General features: G+C 43.0%; 1 protein-coding gene across 6 annotated transcripts in view; it reads left to right on the forward strand.

The window, feature by feature from the left end:
- Positions 1–11,241, forward strand: part of GRM5 (glutamate metabotropic receptor 5) — a 289,531-nt gene extending 278,290 nt beyond the window's left edge. For all 6 annotated transcript variants that reach the window (XM_072993554.2, XM_078390140.1, XM_020810962.3 and 3 more), the window contains one exon: positions 6,843–11,241. In XM_072993554.2, the coding sequence (XP_072849655.2) occupies positions 6,843–7,707 (865 nt within the window). In that variant the 3' untranslated portion in view covers positions 7,708–11,241. The remainder of the gene's footprint in view (positions 1–6,842) is intronic.
- The last annotated feature ends 4,048 nt before the right edge of the window (positions 11,242–15,289 follow it).

Genomic DNA, 15,289 nt, shown 5'->3' on the forward strand with positions numbered 1-15,289 from the left:
ATCTTATTCTATTCAATTGGATTGCTGTCAGGGAGATTTCCTTCTTACCGAATTGCAGTTGGCACTGAATGCAAGTCTCTTAGGACAAAGTCAAAAAGGAAGATGGGCTCATGAATAATGATGTCTCTCTCAAGAGCCAGAAAGGTCAATTTATCCTGATCCTTTACTCATTTTAAATTAAGAAATGGGGGAGTTATTTAGTTGCTGTTTGCGGTCAAGTCTCTCCTGACTTACGGCTGCCCTAACAAGGTATGTGATGTTTGTGGAGTGGCTTCCCATGGCCAACCCAAAGTGAATTTCATTCATGGCCAACTGGGGATTTGAACTCAAGACTCTTGAGCGGTAATCCAGGAAACTGTCCATTACACCCCAGTGGCTCTCAGTAAGAGCTAGATAATAAAGCTGCCATGCGTTGCACTTCTGTCTTATAGGAAGTAATAGGATGGGACTTACTGCCAAAATAAAGATGCAAGAGACTGGATTGTGGGTTGTTGAAATTCATATTAAGGATGGCTGGCTGGTTAAAGTGCATCTGTTTTTGTGGTACATAAAGGGTGCTGATGTACTTTTGCCTAGGAGCAGAAAAAGGTACATGTTTTGAGAGGCTTCACCATTCTACCCCTACTTTTAAAAAAAAAGCCACTAGAGGGTACAATGGGATTTTTCAGGGTTTATTTTTAAGTGTGTTAAAGATAAACCCATTTATTGGTCAGCAAAAATACTTTTTAGTTAACTTTATAGTACATAACTGCTGCATTTAATAATAATAATAATAATAATAATAATAATAATAATAATAATAATAATAATAATAATAATAATAATAATAATAATAATAATAATAATAATAATAATAATAATAATAATCAGAAGAAGAAGAAGAAGAAGAAGAAGAAGAAGAAGAAGAAGAAGAAGAAGAAGAAAGATATGAAGATTTATCTCTATGTCCACATCTATACCCTTTAGCCCTTGGGAATATGGTTCTCAAGTTGTTGGTAAATCTTCAAAGCATCACTTGCCCTTGCTGAAATCACCCATCTTGTTCTAGGTTATGATCTGAAGGAAGAAACCCTGCAGTTTTTCAGCATAATCTAGATGGAAGCCTCACAGGATAGTCTGTAGGTGGTAGATTGGCCAACACCTGTATCCTCACCAACTCACCCAAATCCTTCTCATAATTTTGCATGTATGAATCTCTTAATGTTCATTTCAAGATGACTGTAAGATAAACAATTTGCTACATTTGCTACATTTTTATAAGATTAGCAGTCCACATGTCTCATAAGGAGAGAATCAGCTCCAAAATGTTTCTTGCTGCATTTGGTTGCAGTAGAAACGGTAATGCTAGACTCAGTCTGGAGGTGGCTGCTTTTTAAAGGCCAAAGCTTTCACTTTCCAGGACAGATACGTAGGTTGATTTCTAGCACAGTTCTTTGATTTCCTGCTCCCAAATTGCTGCATCAGTGTGATTCAGGCACAACAATTCTGATAAGGAGGCATAGCAATGAAAGATAAAGGAAAGACACCATGATTCAGCACAGGAAGCACAGTAGGATCCCCTTAACCACGGGATCACTATCTGATGATTCACTTATCCACCATCTGGATACAGTATTATAAAAGAAAAATCCCCCAAATGTATATTTTTAAATAATGATCATTGATGTTACTGGAAGCAGCCACTAGAGGGAGCGAGAGACCATGCTATGTATAGATAAAGGTAAGGGTTCCCCTTGACATTTAGTCCAGTCATGTCTGACTCTGGGGGGCGCTGCTCATCTCCGTCTCCAAGCCGTAGAGCCAGCGTTTGTCCATAGACAGTTTCCGTGGTCACGTGGCTGGCACGACTAGACACAGAACACCGTGACCTTCCCACCAAGGTGGTACCTATTTATCTACTTGCATTTTTACATGCTTTCGAACGGCTAGGTTGGCAGGAGCTGGAACAAGCGACGGAAGCTCACTCCGTTGCATGGATTCGATCTTACGACGGCTGGTCTTCCAACCTTGCAGCACAGGCTTCTGCGATTTAGCCCACAGCGCCACCACGTCCCTCCAACACTGGAGGCATTCAAGAAAAACTTAGATAACCACCTGGCAGATATCCTTTGATTTGTATTCCTGCACTGAGCAGGGGGTTGGACTTGATGGCCTTGTAGGCCCCTTCCAACTTCATTTTACTATAATTCTATGAATCAAGATCTACCCGGATCATCTGTGCGAGTCAGGAGGTGAGGCTGAGGAGCCTGACGCTGAGAGAAGCCTGGAAGGGGAAGACATGAAACCGGACCTTCTCGGCGGTGGCTCCTCACTTCTGGAATGACCTCCCTTCGGTGATTTGAGCGGCCTCTACGCTGGGTACCTTTAAAACCCAATTAAAAACTTGGCTCTACACCCAGGCCTTCCCTCCAGCTAATTCCTGAGTTTTCTTTTAACCCTTTTCTATTTTATTTATTATGACTGTTATTGAATGATTATGTACATTTTGCATTTTATCGTTTTATTTTGTGTTGGAAGCCGCCTAGAGTGGGCCGGTGGCCCAGATAGGCGGGATACAAATCAAATAAATCAAATAAATCAAATAAATAAATAAATAAATAAATAAATAAAGAAAGAAAGAAAGAAAGAAAGAAAGAAAGAAAGAAAGAAAGAAAGAAAGAAAGAAAGAAAGAAAGAAAGCAGATTCGAGAGCCAAGAGGGGCCTCCCGAGGAGAACATCAGCAAATTGTTTCCCTCCTCTGTGAGGAAGATGTCTACTGCAGTGCTCAGAGGAGCAGAGGAGAGAATACATGGACAAATTTGGGAAGGATGTTGACCAGAGTGTTGTGGCTATGTTTGGTGGAAACCTGCCTTCCATCTTTCATATGGCAAGTGTGCGGCTTAGCTCACTGAAGACAGTCCTCCCTCTAACTTCAACAATAAAGAACTGTTATGAAAGGAGAGAAGCGAGGGCCTCGAAACGGCCAGTCAAGTTAGCAGCAGACATAACTTGTCAGCATTTCTTATGATCATAAATACAGTGTATTTCTGTTAAAATTACAATATCTTCCAGAAAGTGCAAAAGTTTAACTAACGCCCCTTTCTCTCTTCTCCGTCACTCCCGACCCAAACTTTCCTTTAAAAAGATGCATGTATGAAAACCACTTCTCTTTAGAGATTCTTTAAAATCCTTTAGAAATATTTAAGAAATCCCATTCCCCGGGGCTTCTCTTCCGGAACATTGTTGGTTTTTTTGTGTGCAAATTGACACTCAAATTGAACATTTCCGGTTGGGAGGTTCTGACACCGTGGCACTAAACTCCTTTCTGCTGGAACTAAACAAATCATGCAGAAAGGAGCGATGGAAAAGCATGGACAGTCGTGGGGGGAAAAAAACACTGAGCTAAGCGAGACAAGCCTTATGTTGTACAAATGAGGAGAAACATCATGATAAAACCCAGTACAAATCTTATATCTGGATGAGCCCCAAGTATTTCTAAATTTGAACCTGTACATAGAAATCAGCGTGGCCAGATCTTACACAAACCAGCAGCTTCCAATGTTCCCTCATTGTTTCACTTGCATTATTTTCTCCTTTTAGTGATGGCTAAGTAACTAGCACTGGCCTTTGAGGAAGTGTGATGGTTTTGGTGTCTGTCACTTCTGGGGTTTTTTCTTCCCCTCGAAAAGAAAGCCTGTAAAATGATCGGACTGCCTCTCAGTTAAACCTTCTGCGTGGGTAGCATCAGTGACACAGGCGTCTCAAGGCACCCCCCAGGGCAGGAGAAAAAGGGCATCCAAAAAAACAGCCTTCTCCTTCCATTTCCTGGAACTGTCACTGTTCCGTTTCGTTTTGTTTTTCACAACCAACACATTCTGGAGAGCACGGAAGTTTAATGTGCTACATAAATGTGACAGGAGTTTCTGCTCTAAAAGCAGATTGCCACATGATTCTATATATATATATATATATTCACATGGCAAAAGGCCCAGGATTTTGGTTATGATTTCTGACTGGAGACTCCACTTTGCCTCCCCTCCCCACTCCGCCCACTCCCCCGTTATTAAATAGCCTACTTTTATGTTGCGGCAGGTAGTCTGTAATAACCATCAACTTCCAGCAAGACCAGATGTTGAAGCATCCTGAATTTCTCTCCATTCAACATCCTGGGCTGCAATTGCATGAGAGCAATAATTGTGTAAAAGGATTGCCTATCCAAAACATGGGGAGATGTTCTCTCTCTTTAATCTGGGCGGGGGGGGGGAGAATCAAAAGAGGCTGAAGGCCTCGCCTCCTACCTGGGAGCCCCTTGTGTGTGTCTGGACAGAGAGAATGCCAACAGGGTCAACCCAAGACATCTGTCTGCTTGAGGATGCAGGAGCTGACCGGACACAGAGCTGGCAAAGGGACATCAGCCGTGGGTCATCTGCTCCTTTGCCTCAGGGGATAGCAGGCTGTTTTGGGAAGCATACAGAGGGAGACTGTGTGTGTTGCAGCATCACAACAGCACGCTCCCTGCCCCTCGCCACCTCCCGTTGGAGGCAATGGCCTCACTACGACCAGCATCAAATTACCTGGTTAACTATGTTTATGGCATCCAGGACCTTTCTTCCCCCAGGGCATAAGATTTGAGAGCAGCAAGCAGCAGGATTCTGTTTGACTGCAATTCCCGGAATCTCCTGCTGCATGCTGGTGGTGGAATTTGGGGGTTGTCATCCATGTAGAAGCTCTCCCAGCTCCAATTAAGGAGTGCAGGGCAGGATGTATGGCAAAGCCCTCCACCCTCTGTCATCACACTACCCTTGTGTGTCCATCGAAATCTGCCCCTTGAGCCAGGTGCTGACCACATAATGCAGCCGCGTCTCTAAAATATATGGCTATGGTAGGTTTGGCTCACTTCAAAATTTCAAGGTGCTCCAGTAACGAGCTGTCATTGCCTAGGAGCAAGCTCCATTGACCTCAGTGGGTCTTATTTGGGGGATAGGTGTGTTTAGGACTGCATTGTTTAAAAGAAGGTTATTGAGAGTATGTATGATCACAGAATGCCTTTAAGCGGAAGAAAGGTACGTACAAACAAACACATGCAAAAAGCAAGGAGGAAAGGGAATAAACTTCTGAAGTTACTCATGGCTTAATGTTTAGACTAACATAGACTTTTTTTAAAAAAAGTTATAGGCCTGAAAGAATCCTGGCCCTACCTTGAGAGAATTCTTAGCTTGCTCCCCTATATTTATGGCCAGTGACATGCTGGTTGCATGCGACCCGTGACTGGTACGTCATCAGTTCTTGGTGACAACTTCTGAGCTTCCTCTGCTGGTGCTGACCACGGTTAAAAGCAAAGAAAAAGGGAAGAAAACATCTCTAGATAATTTACCAACAGAGAAAATGAGAAAGCTGTGATGAAAGAGGGCAGGGAGCCAAACTAAGAATATGAAAAGCTATTTTGCCCAGAAACAATGTTCACGTTTCCTCAGTTTAGAAGGTGTGACTGAAGGAAGGAAGGAAGGAAGGAAGGAAGGAAGGAAGGAAGGAAGGAAGGAAGGAAGGAAGGAAGGAAGGAAGGAAGGAAAGAAGGAAGGAAGGAAGGAAGGAAGGAAGGAAGGAAGGAATTTTAGTTTCCTTCTGATATCTGGAGGCTTGTCAATGTATTGGGAAATAGAGAATAAATAAATAAGATTACCCTGTGCTGGTATTGTCTGTGTGCAGGCCTTCTTTAATGACTAATAGCCCATCACCCTCATGGGAAGTTTCTCCGCATCCTCTCAAAGCTCAACAGGGAATCTTCCAGAATTTAATGGGCTGTCTAATGTACTGTTTGTCCCTAGTGAGGGAGAAAGCTTAGAGTTGTATATCAGTATGGTGCATAGCAGCATCTAGAATCCTGATTTTAAAGAGAAAATGCATATGGAAACTGGATATTAAAACAGGCATAAAAATATGGGCATAAGCCAGAGGACAGTAGTGCACTTACTGTTATATTAAGTCTCTCTCTACTAACTGGAGCATTTCTTATTCCTGTTTTCCATGTGAATGGACCCAGAAACATTGTACCATGTGTGAATTAGGCATGATTTCCATACTTACCAATGAAGAGACAGTTGGTGCTCTTCAAATGTTGGAAGGGCCATCATATACAAGATAAAGTCTGATAGTTTGCTGCACCGAAGGACATGACTTATATCGAATGAGAGAAAGTTACGAAATAATAAATTTTAGTTGAACATTAAGAGAAGCCTTCTGGTGTCAAAGAGCAGTGCAACAGTTGAACCAATTCAGAAACAGGGAAGCTGTTAGTTTTCAAACTACAGTTCCCAGAATTCTTCCAGCTGGTTTGGCCATGGATCATGTTGGCTTTGGAATTCTGGAATTTCTAATAAATCTTCCCATCTCTGGACCAATTGTCAAGATAGTAGGGGGCTTCTCTCTCATTTGTGGTCTTCAAAAAAAAAGGTGAGGTAGCCATCTGTGAGGAGGCTTAAGCTTTGGATCATTTACGTTGAGCACAGGGTTGGACTCCAACACGCCTCTCCAACTTGAGGACGTCCAAAATACCAAAGTCTTCATTTTCTCTGAAATGATATGCAAACAATTGATAGCCACGTGGTTTCATATAGGTGCCATTATTGTATATATAAATAAGTCTAATAGTGATTTGTACACTTGTGTGTTGATACCTCTTAAATCTGATAGCAGTCAACACATTTTTATAGTCAGCTTTGCAGGAAAGATACACAGAATGTCTTTAGCATTCTTGATTCACCTTTTTTAAATCAGTTGTGTAGACCGAAAAGTTAAATCCTGTCTCTCCCTCTCCCTCTCTTTCTCTCCCCCCCCCTCTTTCTCTCTCTGTCCTATTTTGCAGTTCCAATGGAAAATCGGTGACGTGGGCCCAGAACGAGAAAAGCACCAGTAGGGGCGCCCACCTCTGGCAACGGCTTTCTGTACACATCAACAAAAAAGAAAATCCCAACCAAACGGCTGTCATCAAGCCTTTCTCCAAAAGCACAGAGAGCAACCGTCACGGCAGTGCAGCCACCGCCTCTACCGCCGCCACCATCATTACATCCACCCCTTCTTTTCCCGAGCCCAGTGCCAAGACACTTTACGATGTCTCCGAAGCAGAGGAACACTATCCGGCCCAGTACCGGGCTCAGAACCCTTCCCCCATCAGTACCGTGAGCCAGAGGACTGCCTCGCTGAGCCGGACCGAAGACGACGTCCCAACGTTTCAGTCGGAGCAAGCCCAGAGAAGCAGTTCCTCCCAAGGTTCTCTGATGGAACAGATCAGCAGCGTGGTGACCCGCTTCACAGCCAATATCAGCGAGCTAAACTCCATGATGCTCTCCACTCCCACGGCAGGCGTGACGACGCCCCTGTGCTCTTCCTACCTGATCCCGAGAGAGATACAGCTTCCTACCACCATGACGACTTTTGCAGAGATCCAACCACTCCCTGCCATTGAGGTCAACGGAGCCTCCCAGTCGGCCCGGAAACCATCCTGCGGGAGCGTCAAAGAAGGCCCTACGGTAGAAACCTCAAAAGTGGCCAAGCCTGAGCTTGAAGAGTTGGTGGCATTGACGCCGCCCTCTCCTTTCAGGGACTCTGTAGATTCAGGGAGCGCTTCGCCCAGCTCCCCGGCCTCCGAATCTGCCCTTTGTGTCCCCTCTTCACCGAAATATGACTCGCTTATTATAAGAGATTATACTCAAAGTTCTTCTTCTTTGTGAATGTAACTGAAATTCCATTGTGGATGTTGACAGCTTCGAATCTACCAGGAGGGGAGGCCAGGCTTCCGGGCATCTCCAGTGTTTACAAACACAGTGATGTGTCATCTTGGGAGGGGGAAAAAGCATGGCAGGGAGAAATGAAAAGGACAGATGGATTAAGCTCGTCGAAACACACTGAATAAAACTTTTAGCAGAATTCTGTGGCCTTAAAAACATGGGCTTTTCAATGGAAAAAAAAATTACAGACACACATACACTGCACCCATTTTCTTAGGGCTTGTAAGAAGTCTCTTAAGTTACTTACGTACCAAGTGCTTTGCATTAGTCTATAACAATGAGCCCTCCATATGTACCAAGGGGTGAGAAAAAGAAGTTGGAAGTAAAGCAGCTGTCCAGTGCTTCTTTACCTGGATTCCTTAACCCATAAGTGAACCTTGATCTTTTGTCAAGACATGGAAGACCAAAACATTGAATGTACATTTTCTAACAGACTTAAGACCTGGGACCAAGCAATCCAGCTCCTTTTCTTTTTTGTTTCAGTCGAAGGTGTTTGTTTGTTTTTTAAGGAAGATCTCGACCAATTAGTTAACTTATTCTGTAACTACTAAACTTTTTGGCTAAAATAGATGATGTACGTGGCACTACGCCTCATGTCGGTAAACGTGCATGGCTGCACTGCAGCTAGCGACTGCATTCGCAGAGGGCTTTCCACGTGACTCTTCATCCGACAGATTTGTTTACGAGGGGGAGAAAAAAAAATCTCTTCAGTTAAGTATCTAAATTTTTCTTTAACATTGGATTCTCTTCCAGAGCTCCAAAATTCAAGGAGGATCTCCTGACTATTTCACCGTGTTGCCAACTAATAAAGGAGTAGCAAAAAAAGAGAGAGAGAGCAAACAATGACATCTACAACAACAATAATAACAATAACAATAATATTTTCTGGAGTACTGTTTTGTAATTCCCTTATCAGGACAAATGTTGAGGTAAAAAAAAAATTCTAGCAATGTTGTGGGGCTAGAGCGTAGCTGTGTTCCCAGGTGAAACCCACGTGTTTTTATGGACATTCTTCCGGTAACGTGGCCAGCTCCTGACTTCTGTCAGGCTCAACCATCTTTTAATCCTATGAAAGAGGGCAGCTGTTTGGTCAAGTTCTCCAGGAGCTGTTGTTGCCCTTAAATAATGAGGCGGGTCTCTGAAGGGAGAGGAGGATAGCGGTTGGATCAGGTGTGAGCTCTTTCCTTTCTATTCCCTCCCCCTAGGCCTTTTGATTGGGAAATCGGAGAGTCAGCCTACTGCCCATCCTCTGTCAAACAGAGGACATTGCAATACCAGAGCCTGCCTAATTTCTCTGAGCAAATTCCACAGTTGTAGGGACACGTTGGCCAACCAGATCTTGGAAATGCTTCTTTTTGGACAAAAATGATTCCCGGGCTCACAGTTCCCACCCACCCTCACCAGCCGGGAAAGGGAAAATGGAAGGGAGATTCTGAAAAACAGGGAGAACATCTTGATGATGAGCAGCAGTGGAAAAAAACTCCTTTGGATGATGGTGGACTCTCCTCCATAGTTGGTTTCTAAACAGAGATTAGAGGATCATCTGCGAGGGATAGTTTAGTTGTTGTTTCCAGCATTAGGATGGAATTAAGAGTTCATGATTCTTAGAATCTCTTTCAACTCTACTGTTGTATAATTCAAGTCTAAGATTCTATCATTCTGTCCTTTGACTGGAGATTCTAGATATTGCAGTCCCAGAAAGTTACTGGTGGCAACCATTCCATTTTTCATAGGGAATTGTAAAAAAAACCTTTGAGATGTTAATCTTTCTCCTGACATACATGTGTATGCCTTTTTTTTTCCTCCAGGAAGTGAACACAGGTCATTGGCTTGCTATATGGTTTGTCCCCTCTTTCCTCCTTCCATCTTCTTCATGTTGTTCTGTTACAGTCCACCTCGGAAAACAAGCATCCTCTGGGATCTGCTTGAAATCCGCTCAGCCTCAGGATGGCTTTACGCAGCGATCTGCCTTGCCTGTACCACCTGCTACAGGTCTCAAGAAGTGGGAGTTGATTGCGTGGTGGGTTGCCAAGCCGAATCCATTCTCTCTGAGTTACTAGATAGGTGGAACCCTGAGGCCTGTAAATTTACTTTTGGGGAGGACCAGATCCTACCCAGATCCTCCAGTCTCCATGGTGATTGGCTATGCTAGCTGGAAATTCTGGAAGTCATAAAAAAATAAGTTTCTAACCCCCAACGCTGTAAATGGGCAATGTGAGACCAAGACATACAATACTGATTCCTGAAGTTCCGTTTTTCCAGCACATGGAAAAAGGCAAGTTTTTCCATCTAATTTAAGGCAGAAATGACTCCCCTCTGTTGCACAGCGAGGCTGCTCTTAGTTAACTAGAAAGGGTAATTTTTTTTTAAAAAAAATCAAATCTTTTTGATTCAGAATCACCCAGTTAGCTGGGCGATTCTGAAGTCCAAAAAAGTATCTTTTATGAGCTCTGCCTCAAAAAAAAAAGGATTCCCTTTGAGAGAGTTTGAAGACGCTGATAGTGTACTCCCTGCACCCCAGAATCAATGCATGTGATGGACAGCATGGAAGACTCTCCTGTGCTTTTGCAACTATTTCGTGTATGGGGCCTCTTTCATGTTTTCAGCTAAGACATGGCTGTCAGGACATAACCAGAGGCTATTCGATATGGGAGGCCGAAAGAGTGAAAGGGGCAAGTGATCTAGAGTTGAGTGCTGTGGAACTGACCGTCCTTACTTCCAGTTGCATGAAAAAGGAAATGCCTGCAAGCAAAAAAAAGTTAGCACTTCAGGGAGAAAACTTTCACCCAACCTCTTTTTTGGTGTTTTATTTCATTGTGTCTGAAAGGCTACCCTTTTTGAGGCAGAACTTTGCACTGTCGCTAATGAAGTTGGAGGACAACTCATAGGCTTGGGGGCTGCGGGGGCATTTTTGGTACATTCCACGCCACCTTAGAGCCGTTGTGAGCTTCTCAGAAGGCATCTGGTTGTCAACTAACTACAGGAACCAGAAATGCAGGATTAGGGCAAACTTTTGGTCAGATCAAAGAGGGCCTTTATGATCCCATGTTGAATGTGTGATATGATATTACAGATGGGGTTGCATTGGCTGTAATCAATGCGAGAAGCAAGGGTAGAATTAAAATGGAAGCGAAATGGTTTAAAATTGAGCACATACGGCTCTCACACCATTCTAGTTCTTGGTTCTCTTGAACCCCTATCGTCAACACTGTAGCTCAGGGCAAAGCAGTGGCATTTTGTTTTTTAAAGTACAGCTTTTGCCACACTGCTACTAATATGATTCCAAAGTGGGGGGAGAAAGTGAAACACAACAGATTTTGTATGTGCCTGAGGAGAGATGAGATCCTAAGTTATGCTTAGGTAGATCCTAAGCACAACTTAGGATCTACCCTTCCCAGACAGGAGAGGAAAGGAAAGAGAGAAAGAGAGAGAGAAAGGGAGAGGGAGGTTAAATGGCTATCACCATTGACCCATGTATAGGAGAAATGTGTATAGCCACATATGTTTTTCAAGACACTGCAAAGCAGTGTTTATTATTCAAATGCCCAACACATCTCTAGCACAGCTTACTGGCAAGTGGATAAGTCAGGAAAAGGCTATTATCTCACTGGAAGACTCTCATCATTTTACAGCATCTTGAGATGAGTTTGTTCTCCAGTAGGATGCTTTGCAGTTTTTGCACTCTTTATTGTCCATTGACCAACGTTTGCTATTCTTTTATGCTCAACAATTTAGGACTGTATTTTACCCATTATTGCTTTGCAATGGTGGAAATTTTTCAAAGTAATGCAGAAAAAGCCCTAAGACAAACAACAACAGCAGCAGCAGCAGCAGCAGCAACAACAACAACAACAACAAAACTGTGCAGTGGAGAACAATGAAACCTCCTTCCACAAACACACACCTTTCTTTTACGAGCAACATACGATATGTTCCAGGAAAACAGACGACGAGCATTTTGTACCCCTTTTGTTTTTTTCAAGCCTGGGTCCACTTGGATATAATGGTGTCTCTGCTGTATTGACATGTTTTTAATGTATGCATTTTTTAAATTGCAGGGTGGATGGGGAATGATGAAAATAGTCCATAGAAATCAAGTCATATATGGGCAAAATAATAATGCTGTAATTGAAACGCTGGATGCACATTGATATTCTTTCAACCAAAAAGCTGTCCACAGGGACCAAACTTTGGGTTAATTCTGTGAAACAACAGTGCAGTTTTCAAGAGAAGGTGGGCATTACCTTACTTGAAGACTGCCTGATACAGTATAAGAAAGCCTTGTAAAATTGAAAAGGAGGGGGAAAGAGAGAGAAAATTGCTTTACAGGCACTAGGACCCCCTTATCTGTGGGATTAATATCCACTGATTCAGTTATCCACAGTCTGAAAATATTACAAATATTAAAAGAAAAATCCTAGAAATATATATTTCTAACAATGACATTATCAGAACTGGCCACTAGAGGAAGGCAGAGACCATAGTGTTTAGTGTATAGTGTTTGTTACTAAAATAGCACTCACTATAATCTGTGTTTTTCAGCATCCATGGGAGTGGCTTGGAACTGAAAGGATATGGAGATACTACTGTATGTTCAAAAAATCTTATTATTCTATAGCAACTCATATTCTTGCAATTTAAAAGAAAATTATTTTTTTCCTTCCTATTTTTAATGATGAGAATTTGAAGTCATAGTTCACTGCACGAGAAGTTACATTTGGATCTTTTTTGGGGGAAAAAAAACACATGTTCTTTCCTGGCTTTTCAATTATGCCATTCATTTGACCTTTTGGGGTGTGTGTGTGGTTGAAATGCAAGAAAATTATTAGCAGGTCAACTTTATAGAAATTGTCTTTTTTTTGTAGCAGATCTGGATGGATGGAAGGGACGTTCTTGTAAATGGATAAAGCCCTCTTTTGCTTTTTCAATACAATTTGCTTTTTAACTTTGTGTGCATATACACCCAAATATACACAGACAAATACTGCTGTCCGTGTGGAGTGTGTGTGTGTGTGTCTTTTTAAACTTCTGTCTCTGACATGTGACCAAGGAGTGAATCCAATGCCTGCAAATAATGCCTACAGAGTCAGATGGTGTTCTTAATAAACCCCATAATACTTAGAATAGATGAGCTACACTCAGGATCAGCAATGGCCCCCCACCTATTCACCCACCTCCAGCTTCAAATGCTGCAGCCATTTTTCAAGAGTTTCTCTATCCCCCTTCTTTCCAGCCTTCTAAAGTTTGTTACCCACATGGGGAAATTTCCTAGTCTTTAATAATGATGTTGGAGGGAAATCTAATGTGTTTTATTACAATGGCTGTAGTTCAGGGATGTGAATCAGAGCGCCTTAGCAAAAAAAAAAAGTCTTTGTACCTCAGCAAACTCCTAATCCCAGGATTGGGTAGGATGAAGCCATGACAGATGACGTGGTATCAAACTGCTATAACCGTGCCATGTTGGCATGCTCATGGATGCAGGTCTGGCATGAAGCAGCATGGGAATGCTGCTATTAAAATGTCCCAGCTGGGTCTCCAGTGTCTCAGCAGGCCACCGCATCTTGACTTTGAATCCAGGAGATTGCATGACCGTGTGTTGGGAATCTCAACATTCCCTCTAAGCTGTGCGGTCGGGTGGCCACACAACACTACATCGGTGCCATGCACCCACGGTCCATGTTGCTGCCCATTTGGTTCGGACTGTGGGGTTACCACTCAGAGCTAGTGAAAAATCTAAATGTAGTTAAAGAACAGCAATTTGTTGCTCTTTGATTACATTCCTTGTCCACTAGCAGAAACCCCACCTCTCTCACACAAAGTTCTTGCCACGACTGGAACCAAACAGCAACAATGGCTGCATGTGCACAACGGTGATGTAGCACTACATGGCTGTGCAGCTTAGAGGGAAGAACATCTGTGAGCCATGGAATGTGAGTTAGTAGTCTAAGCAATGCTCCACAGACAAGCTGGCTCCCAAAGTATTTAATTGTGCTTGTCAGAGAAGTAGCAGCCTCTTTTCAGCGCATAATCTCTGAGCCCGGCAGCCATGTTTTGTAATTCCTTGGTTAGAGTTGTTATTGTTCCTTGTCTCTAAAAAATGCTAAGAGGCGTTTACTGTCAGACAGTGTCAGCATTAACATTCTCCTGACGAAAAGCTGCTGGGAAAGACAGGCAGAATAACAGTAAATCTCTTTGATAGAAATAAGGAGCAGAGAAGTGCCGTTTAAAAGAGGTTTCATAGCTGAAAATGGCTTCAGACTCTGGCAGAAGTTGTATCTGCTTTTATGGTAGAGTACAGATTTCACATGTAGGAGGGTCTAGAATCAACGCATAAGACCTTGGAGGGTCCCAAGCAGTTACTCTTGAGGAGTGGTTCCCAACCTGTGGGGCCCCAGAGGTCTCTGGACTATAAATGCCAGAAGCCTTCACTACCAGCTACGCTGGCAACAGCTTCCAGGAGCTGCAGTCCAAGAACATTAAGGTTGAGATCCACTGCTCTAGACATAGGTGCTAAAATAATACCTTTTGCATTTGACTGATTTTTCAACCCAGACTTTCCTCTGCCTTTGAGACACTGCGAAAAAGAAGAAGGGGAAAGAACCCAATGGAGTCAATAGCAATGAGGCCAAATTGTCAGTGGTCTGAAGGGGGATTAATCCCAGTAGATAATTGGTGACTAACCCACACAGTAGACTCTGCAGGTGGAAGGTGTGATATTTCTGCCCTAGAGCAGAACAACCTTTAGCCCTGACTGTAGCATCGTGGGTAGCTTCTTGACTTGGGCAGGAATACCAGTCACGTTGGCCACTAAAGTTCAGAACAAATAACAAAATTACTACAGTGGTGCCTCGCTAGACGATGATAATCCATTCCACTGAAATCGCTGTTTAGCGAAATCATTGTCTAGCGAAAAGCATTTCCCCATTGGAATGCATTGAAACCTGGTTAATGTGTTCCAATGGGGAAGAATCGTCGTTGTCTAGCGAAGATCAGCCATAGGAAAGCCACTTTGCAAACCGCCAATCAGCTGTTTAAATCGCTGTCTTGCGAAGCTTAGGTCCCGAAAACACCTGTTTTGCGAGCGCGGAGGAAGCTTTCAAAATTGTAGTCTAGCAAAAATCGCTTTGCGAAGCAGGGACCAAACTTTGTCCAGCGAAATTCCCCCATAGGAATCACTGTTTCGCGAATCGCTATAGCGATTGCAAAAAGTCAATGTCTAGCAAAAAAACTGTTATGCGGGATAACTGTCTAGCGAGGCACCACTGTATATGGTACAGAGGAGTCTCAGAGCGACCTCTTGCACCACAGACGCCTACAAAGAGGCAGAGCAAAGCGTATCTCGAAAGGGTCTTCAGGTGGCAGTGTAAAATTTCAGTAGCAATTGCAGTAAATTATAGTAGTGGGAACTGCAACGTCCTTGGTTTGCTTTAAAGGCAGAACCGCTCAAAGTACAAAACATTTATCAATGCTGCAAAAAAACAGAATAGTTTTTCCTTCTATCATAAATTACTTCAATGGCCTCCAA

This window comes from Pogona vitticeps, chromosome 3, assembly GCF_051106095.1.
Source record: "Pogona vitticeps strain Pit_001003342236 chromosome 3, PviZW2.1, whole genome shotgun sequence".
NCBI classification, from domain to species: domain Eukaryota; kingdom Metazoa; phylum Chordata; class Lepidosauria; order Squamata; family Agamidae; genus Pogona; species Pogona vitticeps.